This window comes from Rhinoderma darwinii, chromosome 1, assembly GCF_050947455.1.
Source record: "Rhinoderma darwinii isolate aRhiDar2 chromosome 1, aRhiDar2.hap1, whole genome shotgun sequence".
NCBI lineage: Eukaryota > Metazoa > Chordata > Amphibia > Anura > Rhinodermatidae > Rhinoderma > Rhinoderma darwinii.
In genome coordinates, this window is record NC_134687.1 from 421,533,602 (window position 1) to 421,555,020 (window position 21,419).

The 21,419-nt window shown below is 45.0% G+C and overlaps 1 protein-coding gene across 1 annotated transcript; it reads left to right on the top strand.

Annotated features, from left to right (window-relative positions):
- The first annotated feature begins 98 nt into the window (after positions 1-98).
- Positions 99-16,090, top strand: PXMP2 (peroxisomal membrane protein 2). The gene is made up of 5 exons (XM_075853352.1): positions 99-431; positions 10,399-10,515; positions 12,710-12,872; positions 13,360-13,479; positions 15,841-16,090. Exons 1-5 carry the CDS (start codon positions 313-315, stop codon positions 15,907-15,909), a joined length of 588 nt encoding a protein of 195 aa, XP_075709467.1. The 5' UTR covers positions 99-312; the 3' UTR covers positions 15,910-16,090.
- Positions 16,091-21,419: the final 5,329 nt, after the last annotated feature.

A 21,419-nucleotide genomic window follows, 5' to 3' on the forward strand; every position in this document is an offset into this window, starting at 1 on the left:
TTTAGCCAATCAGCACTGAGTTACTTTAGTAAGAGCCAATCATTGCAGTCTTTTGTTAGGGGCTGACACTAAGTTGACACATTGGAACAAACCCAAAATCATATAGAACGCATATGTCACGTGTTGTCATTGCTCCATACTAATCGCTTCAGTTCCCACCTAATGCCGCGCACCTTTAATGTATGTTCACATACGGTGACCGGAGTAGCGATAGTACAGGCAGCTGCCATAGCTACGCGGCCTATGTGGGCGGAGTCGGGATCTTCCTCATCCCCACCTACATGACAGCAGGAGCAGGTGGTTAGTGCAGTTATGCCGCTAGCCTCCAAGCCGGTCCCAGAGCCTGACAATGGTCCCCTACACACAGTCCTACTGCGGACCTACTTACAGCTCCTTCACAGCCGTCCTATACTTACCAAGGCGCTGACCAGGTAATTTGTAGCTTGCCAGCTGTTGTGGGCGACAGCGCAGATGTGCCAGGACATGCTGGTAAATGGAGTTCTACCTTTTTATTATGTTCCCCTAGTAGTGGTCAGCCACATTACTAGCGACCCCTTTTCTGGCAGTTTTGCAGATCGTATTTCTAAATCCGGGCCCATCAAGAACAAAATCTAACATTGCAGCAAAGGTTGAAATGTGGTGTTCTGCATGAGAAGTTCTAGTTACTAAGGCCTCATTCACACGGCAGGGTTTCCCGTCCGGGTGCCGGCCGTTCATAAATCGGCCGGCACCCGGCTGCATTAGAAATGATAGACCCCTAATGGGGCTATTCACACGACCGATTTTTTGACGGCCGGAAAATCCGGCCGTCAAAAAATAGGACATGCTCTATCTTTGCCCGGGCACCCGGCCGCCCGGCTCCCATAGAAGTCTATGGGGCCGGGTATTACACGGCCATCACCGGAATGTGTTCCGAGTGATGGCCGGGTTTCCCGTGGCTTGCGCTCTATCTCCTCCTCCTCACAGCGCAGAGTGCATGTGAGGAGGAGGAGTTGATGCCATTCTGACGAATGGCATCGCTGCACACTGTGTTGCAGGGCCGGGGTGTACAGCAGGTGGAGGGAGCGCTGCGCTGGCTCCCTTCCCCTGCTTGTTAAAAGCACCCTGGCTCGGCGACACCTTAGATGGCGCCGCTAGTAGCAGCAGCTGCTGCGGCTGCTACTACTGCAGCGACGCCACTATAGCAGAGCAGGGAGGTATCTCCCCGCTCTGCTATGTGCTAGCCACACTTTAGCTCCTTGAAGGAGCGGAATCCCCGTGTTTTCGGGGATTCCGCTCCTGGACAGAGCGCTTGATGTCTCTGTCCATATCTGGGCAGTGACATCAGGGGAAACTCCTGAAGCGGAATCCCCGAACACATGGGGATTCCCCTTCAGGAGCTGCCGCTGATGTCACTGTCCGGATCTGCCCGGCCCGGCACGGATGCATAACTTTATGCAAACCGGCCGGGCAGAATGGCCGATTTTACCGGCCGGCACTCGGGCTCGGACCCGACCCGGTCGTGTGAATCCCGCCTAAGATTGTGACAAATCGTTTTTTTCTTACTGATGGAACAGATTTTCTTCTCATTAAGGCCAGGGCTCCACTGCTATTAAATGGCCATGATCGTCACACTAAGCCCAGGATCACACACAGTTTTGATGCTGTTTTTGGATGGGTTTTTTTGTTTTGTTTTTTTAGCCAAATCCTGAAGTGGATCCAAAGGTCAGGAATGTATAAATAAAGTACTTCTAACTTTTAGAGCCACTCTTGTGTTTGACAAAAATAAACGGAGTCAAAAACTACATTAAAACTGCGTGTGTGATCATGGCCCGAGGCTGGAATCGCACATGTTGTGGCTGTTATTTGAGCCAAACAGAGGAGGAGATCCAAAAGGAAGGAAAAGTATCAGTCTAAACGTTTGACAAACTTCTGACATGTCATAGTGACACGTCAGAGAAGTTTGGATTGGTGGGGGTCCGAGCACTGAGACCCCCACCGAAAGTCTATGAGCCCGTACTCCGATACATCGGCTTTCCGGAAAAAGCTGAACAGACACGAAGCGGCTGAGCGCTCACACGTTGGCTTCAGCTGCTTCATTCTAGTGATTAGTGGGGGTCTCAGTACTCGGACCCCCACCAATCCAAACTTCTGACATGTCACTATGATATGTCAGAAGTTTGTCAAACGTTTAGGGTATGTTCACATGCAGTGTTTTCAGGCGTAATTCGGGCGTTTTACACCTCGAATTACGCCTGAAAAAACGTCTCCATTACGCCTACAAACACCTGCCCATTGCTTTCAATGGGTATTACGGTGTTCTGTTCCCACGAGGTGTTATTTTACGTGTCGCTGTCAAAAGACGGAGCGTAAAAAGACGCCCGCGTCAAAGAAGTGCATGCCACTTCTTTGGACATTTTTTGAACCGTTTTTCATTGACTCCATTGAAAAACAGCTCCAATAATGTCCGTAAAATATGCAGCGAAAAACGTCTGAAAATCAGGAGCTGTTTTCAGGCGAAAACTGCTCCGTAATTTCAGAAGTATTTTGCGAAGCGTGAGAACATACCCTTAGCTACACTTTAAGGCGGGATTCACACGACCGGGTCGTTCCCGAGCTCGAGTGTCGGCCGGTAAAATCGGCCATTTTGCCCGGCCGGTTTGCATAAAGTTATGCATCCGTGCCGGGCCGGGCAGATCCGGACAGTGACATCAGCGGCAGCTCCTGAAGGGGAATCCCCATGTGTTCGGGGATTCCGCTTCAGGAGTTTCCCCTGATGTCACTGCCCAGATATGGACAGAGACATCAAGCGCTCTGTCCAGGAGCGGAATCCCCGAAAACACGGGGATTCCGCTCCTTCAAGGAGCTAAAGTGCGGCTAGCACATAGCAGAGCGGGGAGATACCTCCCTGCTCTGCTATAGTGGCGTCGCTACAGTAGTAGCAGCCGCAGCAGCTGCTGCTACTAGCGGTGCCATCGAAGGTGTCGCCGAGCCAGGGTGCTTTTAACAAGCAGGGGAAGGGAGCCAGCGCAGCGCTCCCTCCACCTGCTGTACACCCCGGCCCTGCAACACAGTGTACAGCGATGCCATTCGTCAGAATGGCATCAACTCCTCCTCCTCACATGCACTCTGCGCTGTGAGGAGGAGGAGATAGAGCGCAAGCGCCGGGAAACCCGGCCATCACTCGGAACACATTCCGGTGATGGCCGTGTAATACCCGGCCCCATAGACTTGTATGGGAGCCGGGCGGCCGGGTGCCCGGGCAAAGATAGAGCATGTCCTATTTTTTGACGGCCGGATTTTCCGGCCATCAAAAAATCGGTCGTGTGAATAGCCCCATTAGGGGTCTATCATTCCTAATGCAGCCGGGTGACGGCCGATTTATGAACGGCCGGCACCCGGACGGGAAACCCTGCCGTGTGAATGAGGCCTAAGGCTGGATTCACACGAGCATTTTCGGTCCGTAATGGACGGAACGTATTTCGGCCGCAAGTCCCGGACCGAACACACTGCAGGGAGCCGGGCTCCTAGCATCATAGTGATGTGCGACGCTAGGAGTCCCTGCCTCGCTGCAGGACAACTGTCCCGTACTGAAAACATGATTACTGTACGGGACAGTTGTCCGGCAGCGAGGCAGGGACTCCTAGCATCGTACATAACTATGATGCTAGGAGCCCGGCTCCCTGCAGTGTGTTCAGTCCGGGACTTACGGCCGAAATACGTTCCGTCCTTTACAGACCGAACATGCTCGTGTGAATCCAGCCTAATACTTCTTATTGGATCCATTCCTGGCTTTAGCACAAAAAACTATCTAAAACAATCACGATAACTGAATGTGTGATTACAGACTAAGGGTATGTGCACACACACTAATTACGTCTGTAATTGACGGACGTATTTCGGCCGCAAGTACCGGACCGAACACAGTGCAGGGAGCCGGGCTCCTAGCATCATAGTTATGTTCGATGCTAGGAGTCCCTGCCTCTCTGCAGGACAACTGTCCCGTACTGTAATCATGTTTTCAGTACGGGACAGTAGTTCCACGGAGAGGCAGGGACTCCTAGCATCGTACATATGTATGATGCTAGGAGCCCGGCTCCCTGCACTGTGTTCGGTCCGGGACTTGCGGCCGAAATACGTCCGTCAATTACGGACGTAATTAGTGTGTGTGCACATACCCTTAGGGTATATTCACATAGTGCTGTTTTTGAAGCTGTGGCTTTAATAACGGCACTGTGTAAATATACCCTTATTTAGGCTGGATTACATGTTGTTTTTTTAAGCCAAATCCAGAAGTGGATACAAAAGAGAGGAGACCTATTACTCTTTCATTTTTCTTGCCTTCTGTATCAACTTCTGACTTTAGCTAAAAAAAAACTGCATTAAAACTATACGTCTGAATCCAGCCTTAGGGTGACTTTACACATTTCGATAATGCGTACATTTCAGCGAATCGACGGCCTGTTTGACTTTAACTCCTGATCGTGAAGTAAGCGTACAACCCGACACTGCATGTGGCGATTATTTGATATAGCGATGACATCATCGTCACATGTTTAAGATGCCTTGAGAAATGTCAGCATGGTACACGACAACAGCCATTTATTTTTGATTGCCATGGAGACGTTGCATTTACACATAGTGATCTGCTGATCTTACAATTTAACTTTTCTAGCAGTAGTGACTACAAAACCGTAATTCTACTATAAGTTTTTACATTTCACAAGCAATATGGTTCTATACACAACACCAGAACCCAAGCTCAGCACATTTATACAGCCCCAGAACAAATACAGCTCGATTTAGTGCAACCCCTGCCGTATAAGTTTGTACGGTGTAAAACTACAGCTCCCAGCATGGCCCAAACAATGGTGAGGATATGCTGGGAGATGCCGTTTCACAAAAAATAAATCCTATCATAATCATACCACCCATCATCTCGCTGCAGATCATACAGTGACTACAGTGCAGATTAGAGGCAGAATAAACATTTACATTAAAGGGAACCTGTCACCAGCATTTCACCTATTGAACTTTACTTCTCCCTCACTAGCTGCTGCTATAAAAAGTTCATTGCCGTTATCCCCGCTCCTAAACTCCTCTTCCGACTGTAAATATCGGTCTGCAAACGTTTTTTCGCCTTTTATCGTAATTATGCGGTGTCCCTTTGTGCGCACACACCAAAAGAGGACAATGCACAAGCGCGGGATTTTGTGTGCTGGGGGAAGGCGAGGAGCTGTCAATCAAACTTAAGGAGGCGAAGTAAACTTGGAAAGACTTGAGGAATGAAGATCTGACTCTTTCCAAACGAAGATTTGACTCTTTTCAAATGAAGATCTGACTCTTTTCAAATGAAGATCTGACTCTTTTCTTCTCATTAGCATACGGTGTGGGAACACTAAAAAGCTAAATACTAAAGCCACAGAGCCGACTAAGAAGACAATTATAGGTTATATAGAAATGATTTTTCACCCACTACCACCAGGTATAGTCGGTTTAATAGGTGAAATGCTGGTGACAGGTTCCCTTTAAGTGACTCACTGGTGACGTCTCAGATTCTAGTTCTTTTTCTCCATTTGGTCCAGACCTCTATGATGACTTCTCCCGGTCCATTTCTGCAGTTTGCTGCTCACATGTCTTCAGCTTCTCACTTTTCCAACATTTCTGCACCTATAAATAAATATAAAGTTATCATTATACCACACACTACGCCCCTAAATATAATAGCGCCATACACTGCACCTCTAATTATAATAGCACCATACACCGTGTCACACACACACACACTGTGCCCCCTGTAGATAGTGCCTGCCATAGAGCCCCCTGTAGATAGTGCCTGCCATAGAGCCCCTGTAGATAGTGCCCCCATATAGACCACCCCTGTATATAGTGTCCCACAAATAACTCCCCCTATAGTGCTCTACAGATAGCCCACCCCTGTATATAGCCCCCTGTAGATATAGCCCACCCCTGTATATAGAGCTCTACAGATAGCCCAACCATGTATGTAGCCCCCCTGTAGATATAGCCCACCCCTGTATATAGTGCTCCACATATAGTCCACCCCTGTATATAGTGTTTCACAGATAGCCCACCCCTGTATATAGCCCCCCTTGTACATATAGTCCACCCCTGTATATAGTGCTCCACTAGATAGTCCACCCCTGTATATAGTGCTCCACAGATAGCCCACCCTTGTATATAGTATATACAGGGGTGGGCTATCTGTGGAGCACTATATACAGGGGTGGACTATCTAGTGGAGCACTATATACAGGGGTGGACTATATGTACAAGGGGGCTATATACAGGGGTGGGCTTTCTGTGGAGCACTATAGGGGGAGCTATTTGTGAGATACTATATACAGGGGTGGGTTATATCTACAGGGGGGGACTATCTACAGGGGTGGGCTATCTACAGGGGTGGGCTATCTACAGGGGGACCATATCTACAGGGGGACCATATCTACAGGGCTGGGCTATACACAGGGCTGGGCTATACACAGGGCTGGGATTTACACAGGGGGGCTATATCTACAGAGGGGGGCTATACACAGGGGGGCTATATCTACAGGGGTGGGCTATACATAGGGGGGCTATATCTACAGGGGTGGGCTATATACAGGGGGTATATATCTACAGGGGGCTATATCTACAGGGCTGGGCTATATACAGGGGGACTATATCTACAGGGGGGGCTATATACTGGGGTGGGCTATCTTTGGAGCACCATATACAGGGGTGGGCTATATCTACAGGGGGCTATGTACTATATAGCCCACCCCTGTATATGGTGCTCTATAGACAGCCCACTCCAGTATATAGCCCCCCTGTAGATATAGCCCCCCTGTATATAGCCCCCCTGTATATAGCCCCCCTGTAGATATAGTCCCCCTGTATGTAGCCCAGCAGATATAGTCCCCCTAGATATAGCCCCCCTGTATATAGCCCCCCTGTAGATATAGTCCCCCTGTATATAGCCCAGCCCTGTAGATATAGTCCCCCTGTAGATATAGCCCCCCTGTAGATATAGCCCCCCTGTAGATATAGCCCCCCTGTAGATATAGTCCCCCTGTATATAGCCCAGCAGATATAGTCCCCCTGTATATAGCCCAGCCCTGTAGATATAGCCCCCCTGTATATAGCCCCCCTGTAGATATAGTCCCCCTGTATATAGCCCCCCTGTAGATATAGTCCCCCTGTATATAGCCCAGCCCTGTAGATATAGTCCCCCTGTAGATATAGCCCCCCTGTAGATATAGCCCCCCTGTAGATATAGCCCCCCTGTAGATATAGCCCCCCTGTAGATATAGTCCCCCTGTAGATATAGTCCCCCTGTATATAGCCCCCCTGTAGATATAGTCCCCCTGTATATAGCCCAGCCCTGTAGATATAGTCCCCCTGTATATAGCCCAGCCCTGTAGATATAGTCCCCCTGTATATAGCCCAGCCCTGTAGATATAGTCCCCCTGTATATAGCCCAGCCCTGTAGATATAGTCCCCCTGTAGATATAGTCCCCCTGTATATAGCCCAGCCCTGTAGATATAGTCCCCCTGTATATAGCCCAGCCCTGTAGATATAGTCCCCCTGTATATAGCCCAGCCCTGTAGATATAGTCCCCCTGTATATAGCCCAGCCCCGTAGATAAAGTCCCCCCCGCAGATACAGCCACACTTCTATTACAATTTAAAAAAATATATATTTCAAACTCACCTTATTCCCGCTCCCACGCCGTCCGGCAGCCATGGAGACCTGCTCTCTTCTGCGCAGGTCTCCAGGGGGTTGAACACAGCGTCTATGAAAGGCGCTGATTGGCTGGGCAGGGTGACTTTCCCTGTCAGTCAGCGCCTTTCATCGACGGAAGCGTCACTGGTACAAAAGGTACCAGTCACTTCTTTCGTGGAAAGGCGCTGAATGGCCGGGCACGGAACGTGCCCGGTCATTCATTGCTTCTAATTGTACCTGTGTCCTTGCGACACAGGTACAATTATAGTGCAGGAGGAGGTGGCGCTGGCGCCCCCCTCTGAACTGCGCCCGGGGCACATGCCCCGCTTGCCCCCCCCTAGCTACGCCCCTGACAAATGTATATATTTTTTTTATGTTTTATGGCGTTTACACAATAAAATATTTTTTTTTAAAAATCATTTACTTTTTGTCTTGCAATATTCCTTGACTTTTTGATCTCTTTTTATTACATTTTTTGTGCGATGAAGTGACCAAAAAATAGCGATTCTGGTATGGTTTATTATTATTTTATGGCCTTCTCCACGCAGTATAAATAACAAAATACTTTTAGGCCTTATATACACAAGCGTGGTTAGGTTATGTTCACACGATTAACAAAATACGTCTGGAAATACGGAGCTGTTTTCAAGGGGAAACAGCACCTGATTTTCAGACAATTTTTGAGCATCTCGCGTTTTTCGCTTCGTTTTCGCTGCGTTTTTTACAGCCGTTTTTGGAGCTGTTTTCAATAGAGTCTATGAAAAAACGGCTCCAAAATTGTCCAAAGAAGTGTCCTGCATTTCTTTTAACGAGCCGTCATTTTACGCGCCGTATTTTGACAGCGATAATAAAATAAAGGCTCGTGGGAACAGAACATCGTAAAACCCATTGCAGGCAATGGGCAGATGTTTGCAGGCGTATTGGAGCCATCTTTTCAGGGGTAATTCGAGGCGTAAAACGCCTCCATCACGTCTGAAAATAGGTCGTGTGAAAATACCCTAAACGTCCGTGTGATGGCCGTTAAAACAATTGAACGGCCCAATTAAATGTGGCCATTCACACAGCCGTTGTTTCAACGGACCTCGGCGAGCGGAGGAGCTCCCTCTGCTCCTCCGCTCTGAACTAATTCTGAAGCAGGGAGCTGATGGTTCCCCACTTCAGTACTGGGTTCAACTGTATCCGCATCTTGAGAACGCAGATACAGTTGACAGCGGGACATACCCTTGGCTGCCCGGGATAGCAGGACACCGCCCGGAATCCAGGACTGTCCCGCTGAATCTGGGACGGTTGGGAGGTATGATAACTGGGCTGTGTAGGATTGGCCACATCAAGCACTTCTGGTGTAAATATTCAAGTGTTTCAGTTGCGTCTTACATAACCTATAGTCAAAATGAAGAATGGACACCTCTATGGTATGGCACTGCACCTAGAGGCTACATGCACACATGGCGTATTTTGCTGTGGAAAATATGCATAAAAATCGCAGGAAATGCGCAGGTAAAAACGCACGCTTTTCAATGCGTTTTTAGGTGTGGTTTTTACATTTTGATGTGTAAATCGGTACGTTTACATGCTGTTTTTGGTTAGTTTTTCCTTAGAACGAGGCAGATACAAATCGCAAGCAGAAACGCAAGATAAATTGACATGCTGCCAATTTTAAAGAGGCTCTGTCACCACATTATAAGTGGCCTATATTGTACATGATGTGATCGGCGCTGTAATGTAGATTACAGCAGTGGTTTTTATTTCGAAAAACGATCATTTTTGACGGAGTTATGACCTATATTAGCTTTATGCTAATGACTTTCTTAATGGACAACTGGGCGTGTTTTACTTTTTGGCCAAGTGGGCGTTGTACAGAGGAGTGTATGACGCTGACCAATCAGCGACCAATCAGTGTCATACACTTCTCTCCATTCATTTACACAGCACATAGTGTTCTTACTAGATCACTATGTGTAGCCACATACACACATTAACGTTACTCAAGTGTCCTGACAATGAATATACATTACCTCCAGCCAGGACGTGATGTGTATTCAGAATCCTGACACTGATATGCACCACAGGTCAATTTACGTGCCGAAGAAAACCGCAGCGTGTTGAGGAGTTCCTGAAACCTCATTTACTTTGCTGTTGCACACTTAGGGTATATTCACACGTGCACGTCCGTTATGGCTGAAATTACGGAGCTGTTTTCAGGCGAAAACAGCTCCTGATTTTCAGACGTAATGGCATGTGCAGGCGTTTTTCGCAGCGTCCATTCCGGATGTAATTGGAGCTGTTTTTCTATGGAGTCAATGCAAAACTGCTCCAATTACGTCCCAAGAAGTGACATGCACTTCTTTGATGCGGGCGTCTTTTTTTACGCGCCGTCTTCTGACAGTGGTGCGTAAAAAAAATTACCGTCTGCACAGTACATCGTAAAACCCATTCAAATGAATGGGCAGATGTTTGCCGACGCTTTCAAGCAGTATTTTCGGCCATAATTCCAGGCGTAAAACGCCTGAATTACGTCCGTAAATAGTGCGTGTGAACATACCCTTACGCTGCAGATTTTCCGAACGCAAATACGCGTGGCAAAACCGCACGTAATATGCATCGTGTGCATTGAGCCTAATGCTCTTCATGTATGTGCAGTTCCTCAAATACTTGTGAAAGTACTAACATAAAAAAATTGTTTTTGTTCACAGCGCAATTCTGTCTGCATTGGGGAATCTTTTATCGCAGAATATAGAGAGGAGGCGCCAATGTAAATCGTCAGTAAAAAAAGTTGACCTGGTTGCACCGCTTCGATTTGCTGCATATGGGTAAGCTTGTCAATTGTGTTCTTCTGCTGAAACACACTAGAAGGTTTGATATATTGCACCCATATGCTAAATAAAAAGAAAAGAAACGTTAAAGGCTATGGAAACCTTTGAAGACTTTGTTTTACTTTAAAAAAAAAAAATGTATGTGTTTTGTGCAACTTGTTTTTATTTAAAAAAATATATATATATTTTTGAGATACAACTTCTATGTCTCCTGGATACATAGAAGCTGTATCCTGGGCTGAAACCTGAATCTTGAAACCCGAATCCATCAGGTCCACAGTGATTTTCTTCAGTGTGCTATCCGTTTTTTTGGGTTTTTTTTTACGGATAGCACACTGACCCATTCATTTTCTATGGGGCCATGCACGCTTCTGTTATTTTCACAGATCCGTGTTCCCATTCCGCAAATTATAGAACAGGTCCTATTCCTGTCCGTTTTTTGCGGATCAGTCTCGGCAATTTTATACATTGGTCAGTTAAAACTATGGAGCGCACGGAAGCCATCCATGTGCAGTCCGTGTTTTGCGGATCCTTGATTTGTGGCCGTATAAAGGGCCACGGATGTCTGGCAGCGGCCTGATGTTACATTCTGTTGAAAGGTATTTTGAAAAATCCTGTTTACACAATTGGTAAAATTTTACAGTAAGTTCACACAGAGTTGTTATTTTGTCAGGCAGAATAAAATCTTACTCAAAATTTGTTCAGGTCTTTTGAGGCAGATTTTGAAATGCCATGGTTTTTTGTTTTGTTTTTAATGAGGCAAATGCAAAACACGCAAGTCGTTTTTGATCAACAAACCCTTCAAAAGAGCAGTGCGTTGTTTTTTTCTGCTTAAGGCTATGTTCACACGGAGTATTTTGGGGGAGGAATATCTGCCTCAAAATTCCGTTTGGAACTTTGAGGCAGATATTCCTCTCCCTGCACGCCGATTATCGCGCCGTTTTTCGCCCGCGGCCATTGAGCGCCGCGGGCATAAAACAGCGAGAAATACGCTTTCTCCTGCCTCCCATTGAAGTCAATGGGAGGTCAGAGGCGTAAACGCCCGAAGATAGGGCATGTCGCTTCTTTTTCCCGCAAGGCAGTTTTACTGCTCGCGGGAAAAAGACGCCGACGCCTCCCATTGAAATCAATGGGAGGCGTTCTCGGGCCGTTTTTGCCGAGTTTTGCGACGCGGTTTCCGCGTCAAAAAACTCGGCAAAATACCCCGTGTGAACATAGCCTAACATTGATTTCAGTGGAGGTTCAGAGGCAGAAACTGCTTCAAGATGGGGCATGCCCCTTAGTAAATAGCAAACCTGCCCGTATCTGGAAGAAGATCAAAGTAGATTTTTCTCTAGTTAAGCAAGAAACGAATTTGGATTATGATGAATGAAAACCTCTCAAGTATCCTGCTGGATAGACCGGAATGATTCAGGTCCCCTAATAAAAAATAAAAAAAATCCTTTCCCTTACACTTTTTTCTTTTTATATATATATATATTTATTTATTTATTTATTTATTTTTTGTTACCCCTGTTCTTATGCCTGAAAACTAGTAAAAACTATTGAAATGCAAAGGAAAAACTTTTGTCCAAGCATGCTTTTCAATTGTTAATACATTCAGCTGCCCAGCAAATTGTGGATAAGTCACGTGTGCCCAGTTGACCTTTTTCAGGCTGATGATTATAGTTTGCTTGTATTTCTAGGTCGGAGGTTTCACATAGCCATCATACCTCTAGTTTACATACTTTGGCTTAATTTTAAACAGCTGTCTCCTCACTAGTGATCCTTCTTGTTCCCAACTGGCTTTAAAGCGGCTCCATCAGGTCCTCCATGCTACCCCATCTAAGGTCAGCATATGATAGAGGGGGAGATGCTAAGCCCGGGCTTTTCTATGATTCAGTATTTTCATGTAAAAAGTTATTTTAAATGCTGTATGTAACCATGGTCTGCATAGAAGCTGTATATACGAAACGGTAGGCGATATGTAATAAAAACTGCACATTTTTTTTTAATTTTTAATTTTAAATGCATTGGGGGGGGGAAGATGGTTGCAAAAGTACATTTAGCTTTGAATGTTCCACCCTGATTTATTGCTATTGTACAGTTACTGTTCAATCCAAATTTGTTTTTGCAAAAATAAAGTTCACATTTTCTCATTATGCCAACTGTTTCAATAATCCCTTACTATAAAGTCTCTCCGCTCCCATAGACTGTTCTTCACCGGGCCCCTGTCTCATTACTTCTACCTGTTTTTGGAGCGGTGGGTCCCTTCCTCTTTGCCACTGGCTGGACTACGTCGCCTCATCCTTGACCGATTAATTATTGCTCCGGCTTTCCTGCTTCTCTTCTTTATTGTGATGAATTTTCTTGAAGTGAGTATTTTTTGCTCCCTTTTTTCCTGTCTAATGCTCGGTACTTATTAAAACCAGTGCAGGAACAGTCCCTCACATGGCCCCGTTCCGAATTGCATTTTCCTGTCAGGATGCAAATTGACCAAAAATGAAACGCATGTTCCGCATTCATTGCCTCCATTTATAGAATGGCAGGAAGATGTCCACCTCAACACCTAATGTTTAACTTTATGAAATTAATGAAAAGAAACCCCAGAATTCACTATGATATTCCTGAAGAATGGAGCCACCATGAATAGAAATAATTTGTATGAACTCTGCAATAATTTGGCCCATTCTGGACCTCGTGACTTATGCCAAACTTTGGAGGGACTTAACATTTGGCATATTGTCAGTGCGGGTTGAAGTAAGATACCTTTCTCACCATAGTATAATGTTGGGTAATATAATTGTATGCTTTATATTCACTATGTTTTGGTCTTGTTTTTGGTTTTTTTTTGTCCATCAGGGCAAAAACTTGAAGTCACTGAATCGGACACTGAAGGATAGCTACTGGTCAGCGCTCAAGATGAATTGGAAAGTTTGGACGCCATTTCAGTTCATCAATGTAAACTATGTTCCAGTGCAGGTAAGAACAATGTGTTAGTGTGTCACAAGTGAAATATAAAAACTTCTCAGTGCTTAGATAGTTGTGTACAGCACATTTGCCATTCCCTTTTTAAAGCTCAGCTGTTTGTGCTGCAGACCTCTCCTTTTTTCCTAATTTATGACAGAATGTTGTTATCATATACAAATATGGGAGAGTACAGATCCTGTAACCCATAATAAGGGTTAAGTCTACCCAGGTTAGGCTAAGTTCACACTACCGTTAGTATACATTTACCTGTCTTCCGTCAGAGGAAGAGAAGATCGAAAGATTAAACGGAAAGCAATGGTTCCGTTAGAATTACCATTGATTTCAAAGGTAATTCTTTTGTTTCAGTTGCTTTCCGTTTGTCTCCGTTCCCTAGGTTTCCGTTTAGTTTTTTTTTACGGACGCAAAAAAGCAGTCTGCTGAACTTATGTTTCCGTAAAAAAAACAAAAACGGAAACCTAGCAAACAGACAATCGGAAAGCAACTGAAAAAAAAGAATTGCCATTGAAGTCGATGGTAATTCTAACGGAACCGTTGCTTTCCGTTTAATCTTTCTATCTTCTCTTCCTCTGATGGAAGACAGGTAAACGTATACTAACGTTAGTGTGAAAGAAGCCTAATGAAGTGCTCATTTACACTGGCCAATTATCGGGCAAACAAGCGTTCAAAGAACGCTCGTTCCTGATAATTGCCCTGTGTAAACAGGAAGACGTGCTGCCGACACGATAGAAATGTATGGGGACAAACGATTAGAGTAAAGGAGCAAACAAGCGCCGATCAACGAGCTGTCTGTCAAGTGAGCTGCCTCATTTAAAAGGAACTTTAGATCTCCACTAAAGAGCAATGTGAAAAGTTGTAGGGGCTTCTACTACCTAGAGGATCTCTACAATCCCCAGTGCGTATTTCAAAGGAAAACCAGTGGTGATAGTAATGGATATTCACGACTGCCATATGGCTATATGCGTTCCAACTACCGATGCCCTGTGCAGTTGCCAGGTATATAAATGTCGGCAGCCTTGAACAGGGTTTAATGAGTGCAGTGCTGCACGCTCATGTCTGCCGGGGCTTTAAGAGCCCTGGACTACACCAACCCCCCCCCCCCCCACACACCCCCACACACCCCCACACACCCCCACACACACACACACACACACACACACACACACACACACACACACACACACACACACACACACACACACTGTAGATGGTGCCACACACAACCCCCTGTAGATAGCGCAAAACCCCCTGCAGATAGCGCTACCTACGCTCTCTCTAGGAGCGGAATCCCCGGCCAGCTCTCTTGGCTTGAAAATGCCTTCATTGAGAAGGTGAAACGTTGCAGACCATGTCTGGTGAATAAATCTCTTTATTTTTGAGTGCTGCTTCGCTGCTATTTTTGTGATTTCATATCGTATGAGCAGAGGTCAATCCTTTTCAGAAGCTTCGCATCGCCTGATTCTGGCCATTTTCACTGTGCTGCTCCACCACCTGTTCTTGAGTCATAAGTCTTGTAAAAAACAAAGTAAAATAGTTATGATATTCAAAGTGGTTGCAAAGATATTATCGATTTAAAGAAGTGCATATCTGAAATGGAAAATTTGACCTGGACACAGGGGCATCAATGACCCTTGGCCATGAAAGGGTTAAATAATGCTCCATAGATGAATACCTATACAACTATAGACCATTGGCATACGCCCAAAAAAAAATAATGCGTCCACACAGATCGCAAAACAGATCTCAATACCTATAGAAGACTGTGAAGACAGCTAGTATATCCAAAAAATAAGCGACACAGCACAAATTACGTACCATGACAATAAAAAATAAACTTTATTATATTGCACATAACAGCATATTGGCCATCACAAAGATAAAAACAATAATACACCCAATTAAAAAGGAGAGTGTGGAGAGACAGCATAAATAGTCCCATTTATATGCGAACACAATATGAACATCATGTGATGTGGTATAGTACAGAAATCTCGATCCAAAAGGATATATCATAAGCCAAATAATAAAACTAAAGAACAAAAAAAGGTTCTAGATATATTATACAGCTGGCCAGAAAACACAAAATTGTGCCCACCTATGCACAGATAGACCAAAAAATGGCCCTATATAATGGGCTAAGAGAACTGCACAAACCCGTGGATTGCATGATGGACCACAAACGAGATATCTCCACACAGACCGCCCCCAACGCGCGTTTCGCCGTCAGCTTTCTCAAGGGGTACTCAAGAGCCTATTATACTATATGTATTGCAAAAATAAGAAAGAATGGCCAAGAATGTATTTGTTAAATAAAACAAGTTGAGTTGTGTTTTTGTACTTTTTCTATCTTTTCAGTTCCGAGTGTTATTTGCAAACGTGGTAGCATTCTTCTGGTATTCATACTTGGCTTCCGCAAGGAAATGACCGAGACAGCCAACTTCAGTGCCAATGATGGACCATTCTGAGGAAACCACGATTGCAGCAGTAGCTGATAACATACATTTTGTTTTCAGCAATAATTTGCTAAAACTAAAATTTCACTGTAACATTTATTGTGATTATGTCAAAGGAGCTGTTATAAGACTGTGTACAACATTAGAAAGAATTCTTTCAGTGACCTGCATTGGGGGGTTGTCGAGCAAGAACTAGGCTTTATGATGTGGGGGCTGCACAAAATGGTTAAAGGGGTATTCCAGTCTCAAGAAGTTATCAACTATCCACTAGATAGATGAAAACTGTTAGATCGGTGGTGGTCTGACCCGTTTCCCCCAGCCACAAGCCCGCTGCCTTAGACTTTGAATGGGGCGACAGGACGTATGCCCAACTTGCGCCTTCTTCAACCCCTCCTGCCAGCGGGCTTGCGTCTTGGGGGACATGGGACCCCCAGTGGATAGGTGATAACTTCTTGAGACCGCAATACCCCTTTAAGATTGAATCTGTCATAGTAGGCATGCAGCTTGACTGGTTGGTCTAAAGTGGAGATGTCATGGAGTTGAAAAAAAAAACCATTTATTCACAAAGTTATGATCATTTTTAGATTTATGCAAATTTTTTCTTAATGACCAACTGGGCGTTTTTGTTTTTTTCGTTTTACCATGTGGGCGTTGTATAGAAAAGTGTATGACGCTGACCAATCAGCGTCATACACTTCTCTGTTGTTCAGCCCAGCTTCATTCACAGCCCAGAGTGATCTCAGCTAGAATCCCGAGATCACGCTGTGACGTCACTTACTCCCGCAGGTCCTTCACCGGAGGGACGGAAGACGGACCAGACATCACCTCCAGCCGTGCCAAGACGATTATCCTCCTCAGCAGCGTTTTTCGCACTCAATGGCCACAGGCGAAAAACGCCATGAAAACCGTGGCCAGAAAGTGCAGGCAGGTCAAAATTCCTTCAGGAATTTTGAGGCAGATTTTTTCTGCCTGCAAAAAAGCTTTGTGAACAGGGCCTAACAAGCAGTATTTCCTGACTCCTCCATTAGGGTATGTGCACACGTAGTGACCAAAAACGTCTGAAAATACAGAGCTGTTTTCAAGGGAAAACAGCCCCTGCTTTTCAGACGTTTTTTGAGCAACTCGCATTTTTCGCTGCATTTTTCGCGGCGTTTTTTACGTCCAAAAACGTCCAAAGAAGTGTCCTGCACTTCTTTTGACGAGGCTGTATTTTTACGCGTCGTCGTTTGACAGCTGTCAAACGACGACACGTAAATGACAGGTCGTCTGCACAGTACGTCGGCAAACCCATTCAAATGAATGGGCAGATGTTTGCCGACGTATTGTAGCCTTATTTTCAGACGTAAAACGAGGCATAATACGCCTCGTTTACGTCTGAAAATAGGTCGTGTGAACCCAGCCTTAAGCATGAATATTCAGATTGACAACCATGCTTGTTGCAGTAATTGAAGATAAGAGGTGGAAACAAAGGATCAGACATGTTAAAATCCAACTGACCATTATCGGTCACAATCCGTGACAATTGTCTAAAGTGTATGGTCATCTTAAACGAAGCGTGTATTCACGTGGTGAATCCTGCAGGATTGTCACTGATCTAGATGCTTTTCCCCTTCTTTGCTGTCAGGTCACAGTTGAGCCATGGCACTCCTACCTCAGGCTGTGGTATTATTCAGATTTTGCTATAAATTCATTTAGTAAGAAGACTTCATTAGACAAATTTGCTTCTTTTCTGTTGTTAACTTACCTGTTTTATGTTAATGAATGACTGAAGGCGACCATTCACATTACATAAGTCGTCCAAGCCTGCTGATTTAACCGTTTCAGCCAACTATAATGTGTATGGGGACCTCCCTACACTCTTGGATTTCAACATGCCTGATCCTTTGTTCTTTTGGGAGATCAGCTGCTGCCTGACGGGTCCTATTTACCTCTCCTCATTGAATAAACATGCATGCTTAACCAAGCAGGCATGTTTATGCTGGAGTTGGGAGGGGGGGGATATGCGGGAAGAATTGCGTCTCAACTGCAAACCCTTATGCTTTTCTGCATAACTTGAAGCTATAGCCATGTCCGCAGTGATCCGGAGAAAACCCTGCTGGTTTAGAAAATACTTCTTATTGCAGTGACACAAATAAAGGGTGCCAAATGGTCAAGCGGTTATAACCACTTACCGATTCACCTGCAGGATGCCTTTTATATGTGGTAAGGGCTGTCTCATGTAACATTGTTTTAATGGTTAATGCACATATTCTGTGATTATTTTAATTTTAATAAACCAACTGTATTATAATAAAATGTGACACGATAATTACTGCTACTTTATGCTTTCTGCATGGGTTTTGGTTTGGAGCATTGGAGAGTTTAGCCCTTTTAATACTAATAACTTCTCATACACATCGACCGGATTCTCTCCCTTTATATTCCTATCTCCTGTTTACCAAGTGCCAGTTTTTGTTGTGTACATGTTCTCTTAACTTTAAGAGTTTAAGTTTAAAAAAAAATTGTACACCTAGTTAACCTTTGCAACCTAAACTCTTGCTAGTTTATTTGCTATGGAAAAACATGCTGACGTGCAGCTTCAAGGCTGTATTCACACTTGTGTTTTCTGCTGCTGTTTCAGACTTCTACGTCGGGAGAATTCTAGGCATACAGTGGCATATGTCGCCAGTAGGAAAAAAAAAAGAATATATATAGCAATGTATAAGTTTTATTCTACTGTATGCCTACGTATAGAATAGAGTAGTTAACTATGCTATACTATACAGCGAAAAAAAAAAAAAGGTATGCTGATGCGTACTGTCCCGGCATAATCCTACAGACTTCTGGCATATACTGGGTGAATGGGTGAAAATAAACTGTTAACACAGCATCAGCATGGGTTTATGAGGGATTGGTCTTGTCAAACTATTCTGATTAAATTATATGAGGAGATAAATTGTAGACTGGACCTGCGCAGGGCTGTGGAAGCGGTGTATCTAGGCGGTTAAAATTGTGCCGCACAAAAGGTTGGTATATAACATGAGAATGCTGGATCTAGAGTAAAATGTGGGTAAGAAACTTGCTCAGAAATAGAAAATAGAGGGTGGTTATAAATGGTACATACTCTGATTGGGTCACCATTACTAGTAATGTACCACAGGGGTCAGTATTAGGCCCTATTTTCTTTAATATATTTATTAACCCTTTCAGGCCCAGATTAATTGTCATTTTTATGCTTTTGTTTTTTCTTCTCCGCCTTCAACAAGTCATAGCTTTTTATTTTTTTCGTTGACAAAAAGCCAGTGTCTTTTTGTACAGGGGAAGATGTTGTTTTTATCGATACCTTTTAGGGGAATGTCTGTCATTTTGGTCACTTTTTATTCAATTTTTTGCGGGGTTGAAGTGGCAAAAAAACTGATTTGGCCATTTTTATGTTTTTTCCCGCTACGGCGTTCATCCTATTGGAAAAATATTTTTATAGTTCAGGGTTTTTTGGACATGGGGATACCTAATGTGTTTATGTTTATTTTTATGTGTGATCTAGAGAAAGGGGAGTTATTTTTTTCGCAGATGATACTAAACTGTAATGTAATTCACAGAAAGGAGGACAGTATTCTATTACAAATGGTTCTGGAGAAGTTGGAGGCTTGAACAGAGAAGTTGCAAACACTGCACGTATGAAACGCCAGTCTTAGTAAATCTTCCCCATTGTGTACAGTTTGGGGCACTAGTGCACAATAAATAGGTGGGCAACTAAAGAAATAAATGGAATGGACCAGAAAGATTATGAAAATTAGGGTTATTCATTTTAGAAGAAAGACGGCTCAGGCTCTGTTCACACCTCCATTAGTTCAGTTGCTTTTTCACAGCTAGAATAGCGTAGCATGCTGTCTTATTGTATCCAACCCAAAAACAAAACAAAATGTATAGAAGAAAGAAGGCTCAGGCTCTGTTCACACCTCCATTAGTTGAGTTGCCTTTTCACAGTTAGAACAGCGTAGCATGCTGTCTTAGGCTAGATTCACACGAGCATGTTCGGTCCGTAAAAGATGGAACGTATTTCGGCCGCAAGTCCCGGACCGAACCCACTGCAGGGAGCCGGGCTCCTAGCATCATAGTTATGTACGATGCTAGGAGTCCCTGCCTCTCCGTGGAACTACTGTCCCGTACTTAAAACATGATTACATCTCTGTCGTAGCGAGGAGGTAGTGGCAGCGAGAATCGGTACCGATACTGACAGGAGGTGTAGTAGTAGGAACAGGTGCCGTGATGGCTGCAGGTTGCACATCCAGTTGCTGTGCAATGGAGTTTACTGCCAGGAGGATTTGGTCTTGTTGTGACCGAAGGTCTCGTATGTCTGCCTGCATGGCTTGTGACGTCATCATGGTCTTGGGTTGACCAGCGGGGTCCATGGCCTGAGTGTACTGTCACGAACCGTGGGTATGTGGACCCACTAGGCCGCACCGCCGTAGCGGAGTAGCAGATGGCCAAACAGCAGTCCTAGTACAAAAGTACCTTTAATAGTCCAGACAGTAATGGAGGCTCAGCACAGATGAACTTGTAGACACCTGACATGGTGTATATCAGCAGGCGTGACCGGTGTCGCAACACGACTCCAACAGATTAAGGCACAGGAACAAATATAGCACGGGATACAGGATACACGTAGAAGGGCACGTGAACAACGGGAACTGGATAACACGAAGGGACCACTTGCTAAGACTAACCTGGGTAAACACAACAACGCTCAGGCAATGAATGAAAGGGCAGAGCCCTTTTTATAGTCCAGGGTGATCATGGGCTAATTACAGATTTTCCTCATGTGTGTGCACTGGCCCTTTAAGGCCAGGCGCGAGCACCCTACGGGAACTAGTGCAGCGATGTGGAAGTAAGTGCTGACGTCTCTCAGGAGGGAGATGCCGTCCGGCCCTCACTTGTCCATGGCCGCGACCGTCGGGGGCAGGTAAGCACGGCGGCCTGTGGCTGTGGACGTTACAGATACATTGTGGGATCTCCACAGTGTCCTCTGTTTCAAACGACCTGGACAGGGCATCGGCCCTCGCATTTTTGTCAGCAGGACGGTAGTGGAGCACAAACTTAAAACGGGTGAAGAACAGCGACCACCTAGCTTGACCAGGGGTTTAGCCGTTGAGCCGACTGGAGATAATTATGATTCTTGTGGTGGGTGTATATCAGGATGGGGTGAGCAGCGCCCTCTAGCAGGTGTCTCCACTCCTTTAGTGCCAACTTGATGGCCAGTAACTCCCGATCCCCAATAGAGTAATTGCGCTCTGCAGGAGAGAAAATCTAGAATAATAGCCACACACTACAGTCTTTCTTTTAAAGCTTCTCTGGAAAAGAAGTGCACCTGCACCAACAGAGGAACTTTTAGCTCCAACGAGGACTGTTGAAACATGTCAGGATGATGGAGGATCGAGGCTGAGATGAATGCAGTCTTGAGGCTATTAAATGCTGATTCTGCCTCTGGAGTCCACACTTTGG

What these genes read in the sequence shown, in the direction of transcription:
- PXMP2 (XM_075853352.1), top strand. Translation starts at nt 313, where the DNA reads ATGCCGCTAGCCTCCAAGCCGGTCCCAGAGCCTGACAATGGTCCCCTA. An exon ending in CTTCGATTTGCTGCATATGG is followed by an intron (nt 10,516 to 12,709) that starts GTAAGCTTGTCA and finishes CCGCTCCCATAG; the next exon opens with ACTGTTCTTCACCGGGCCCC. An exon ending in TAAACTATGTTCCAGTGCAG is followed by an intron (nt 13,480 to 15,840) that starts GTAAGAACAATG and finishes CTATCTTTTCAG; the next exon opens with TTCCGAGTGTTATTTGCAAA.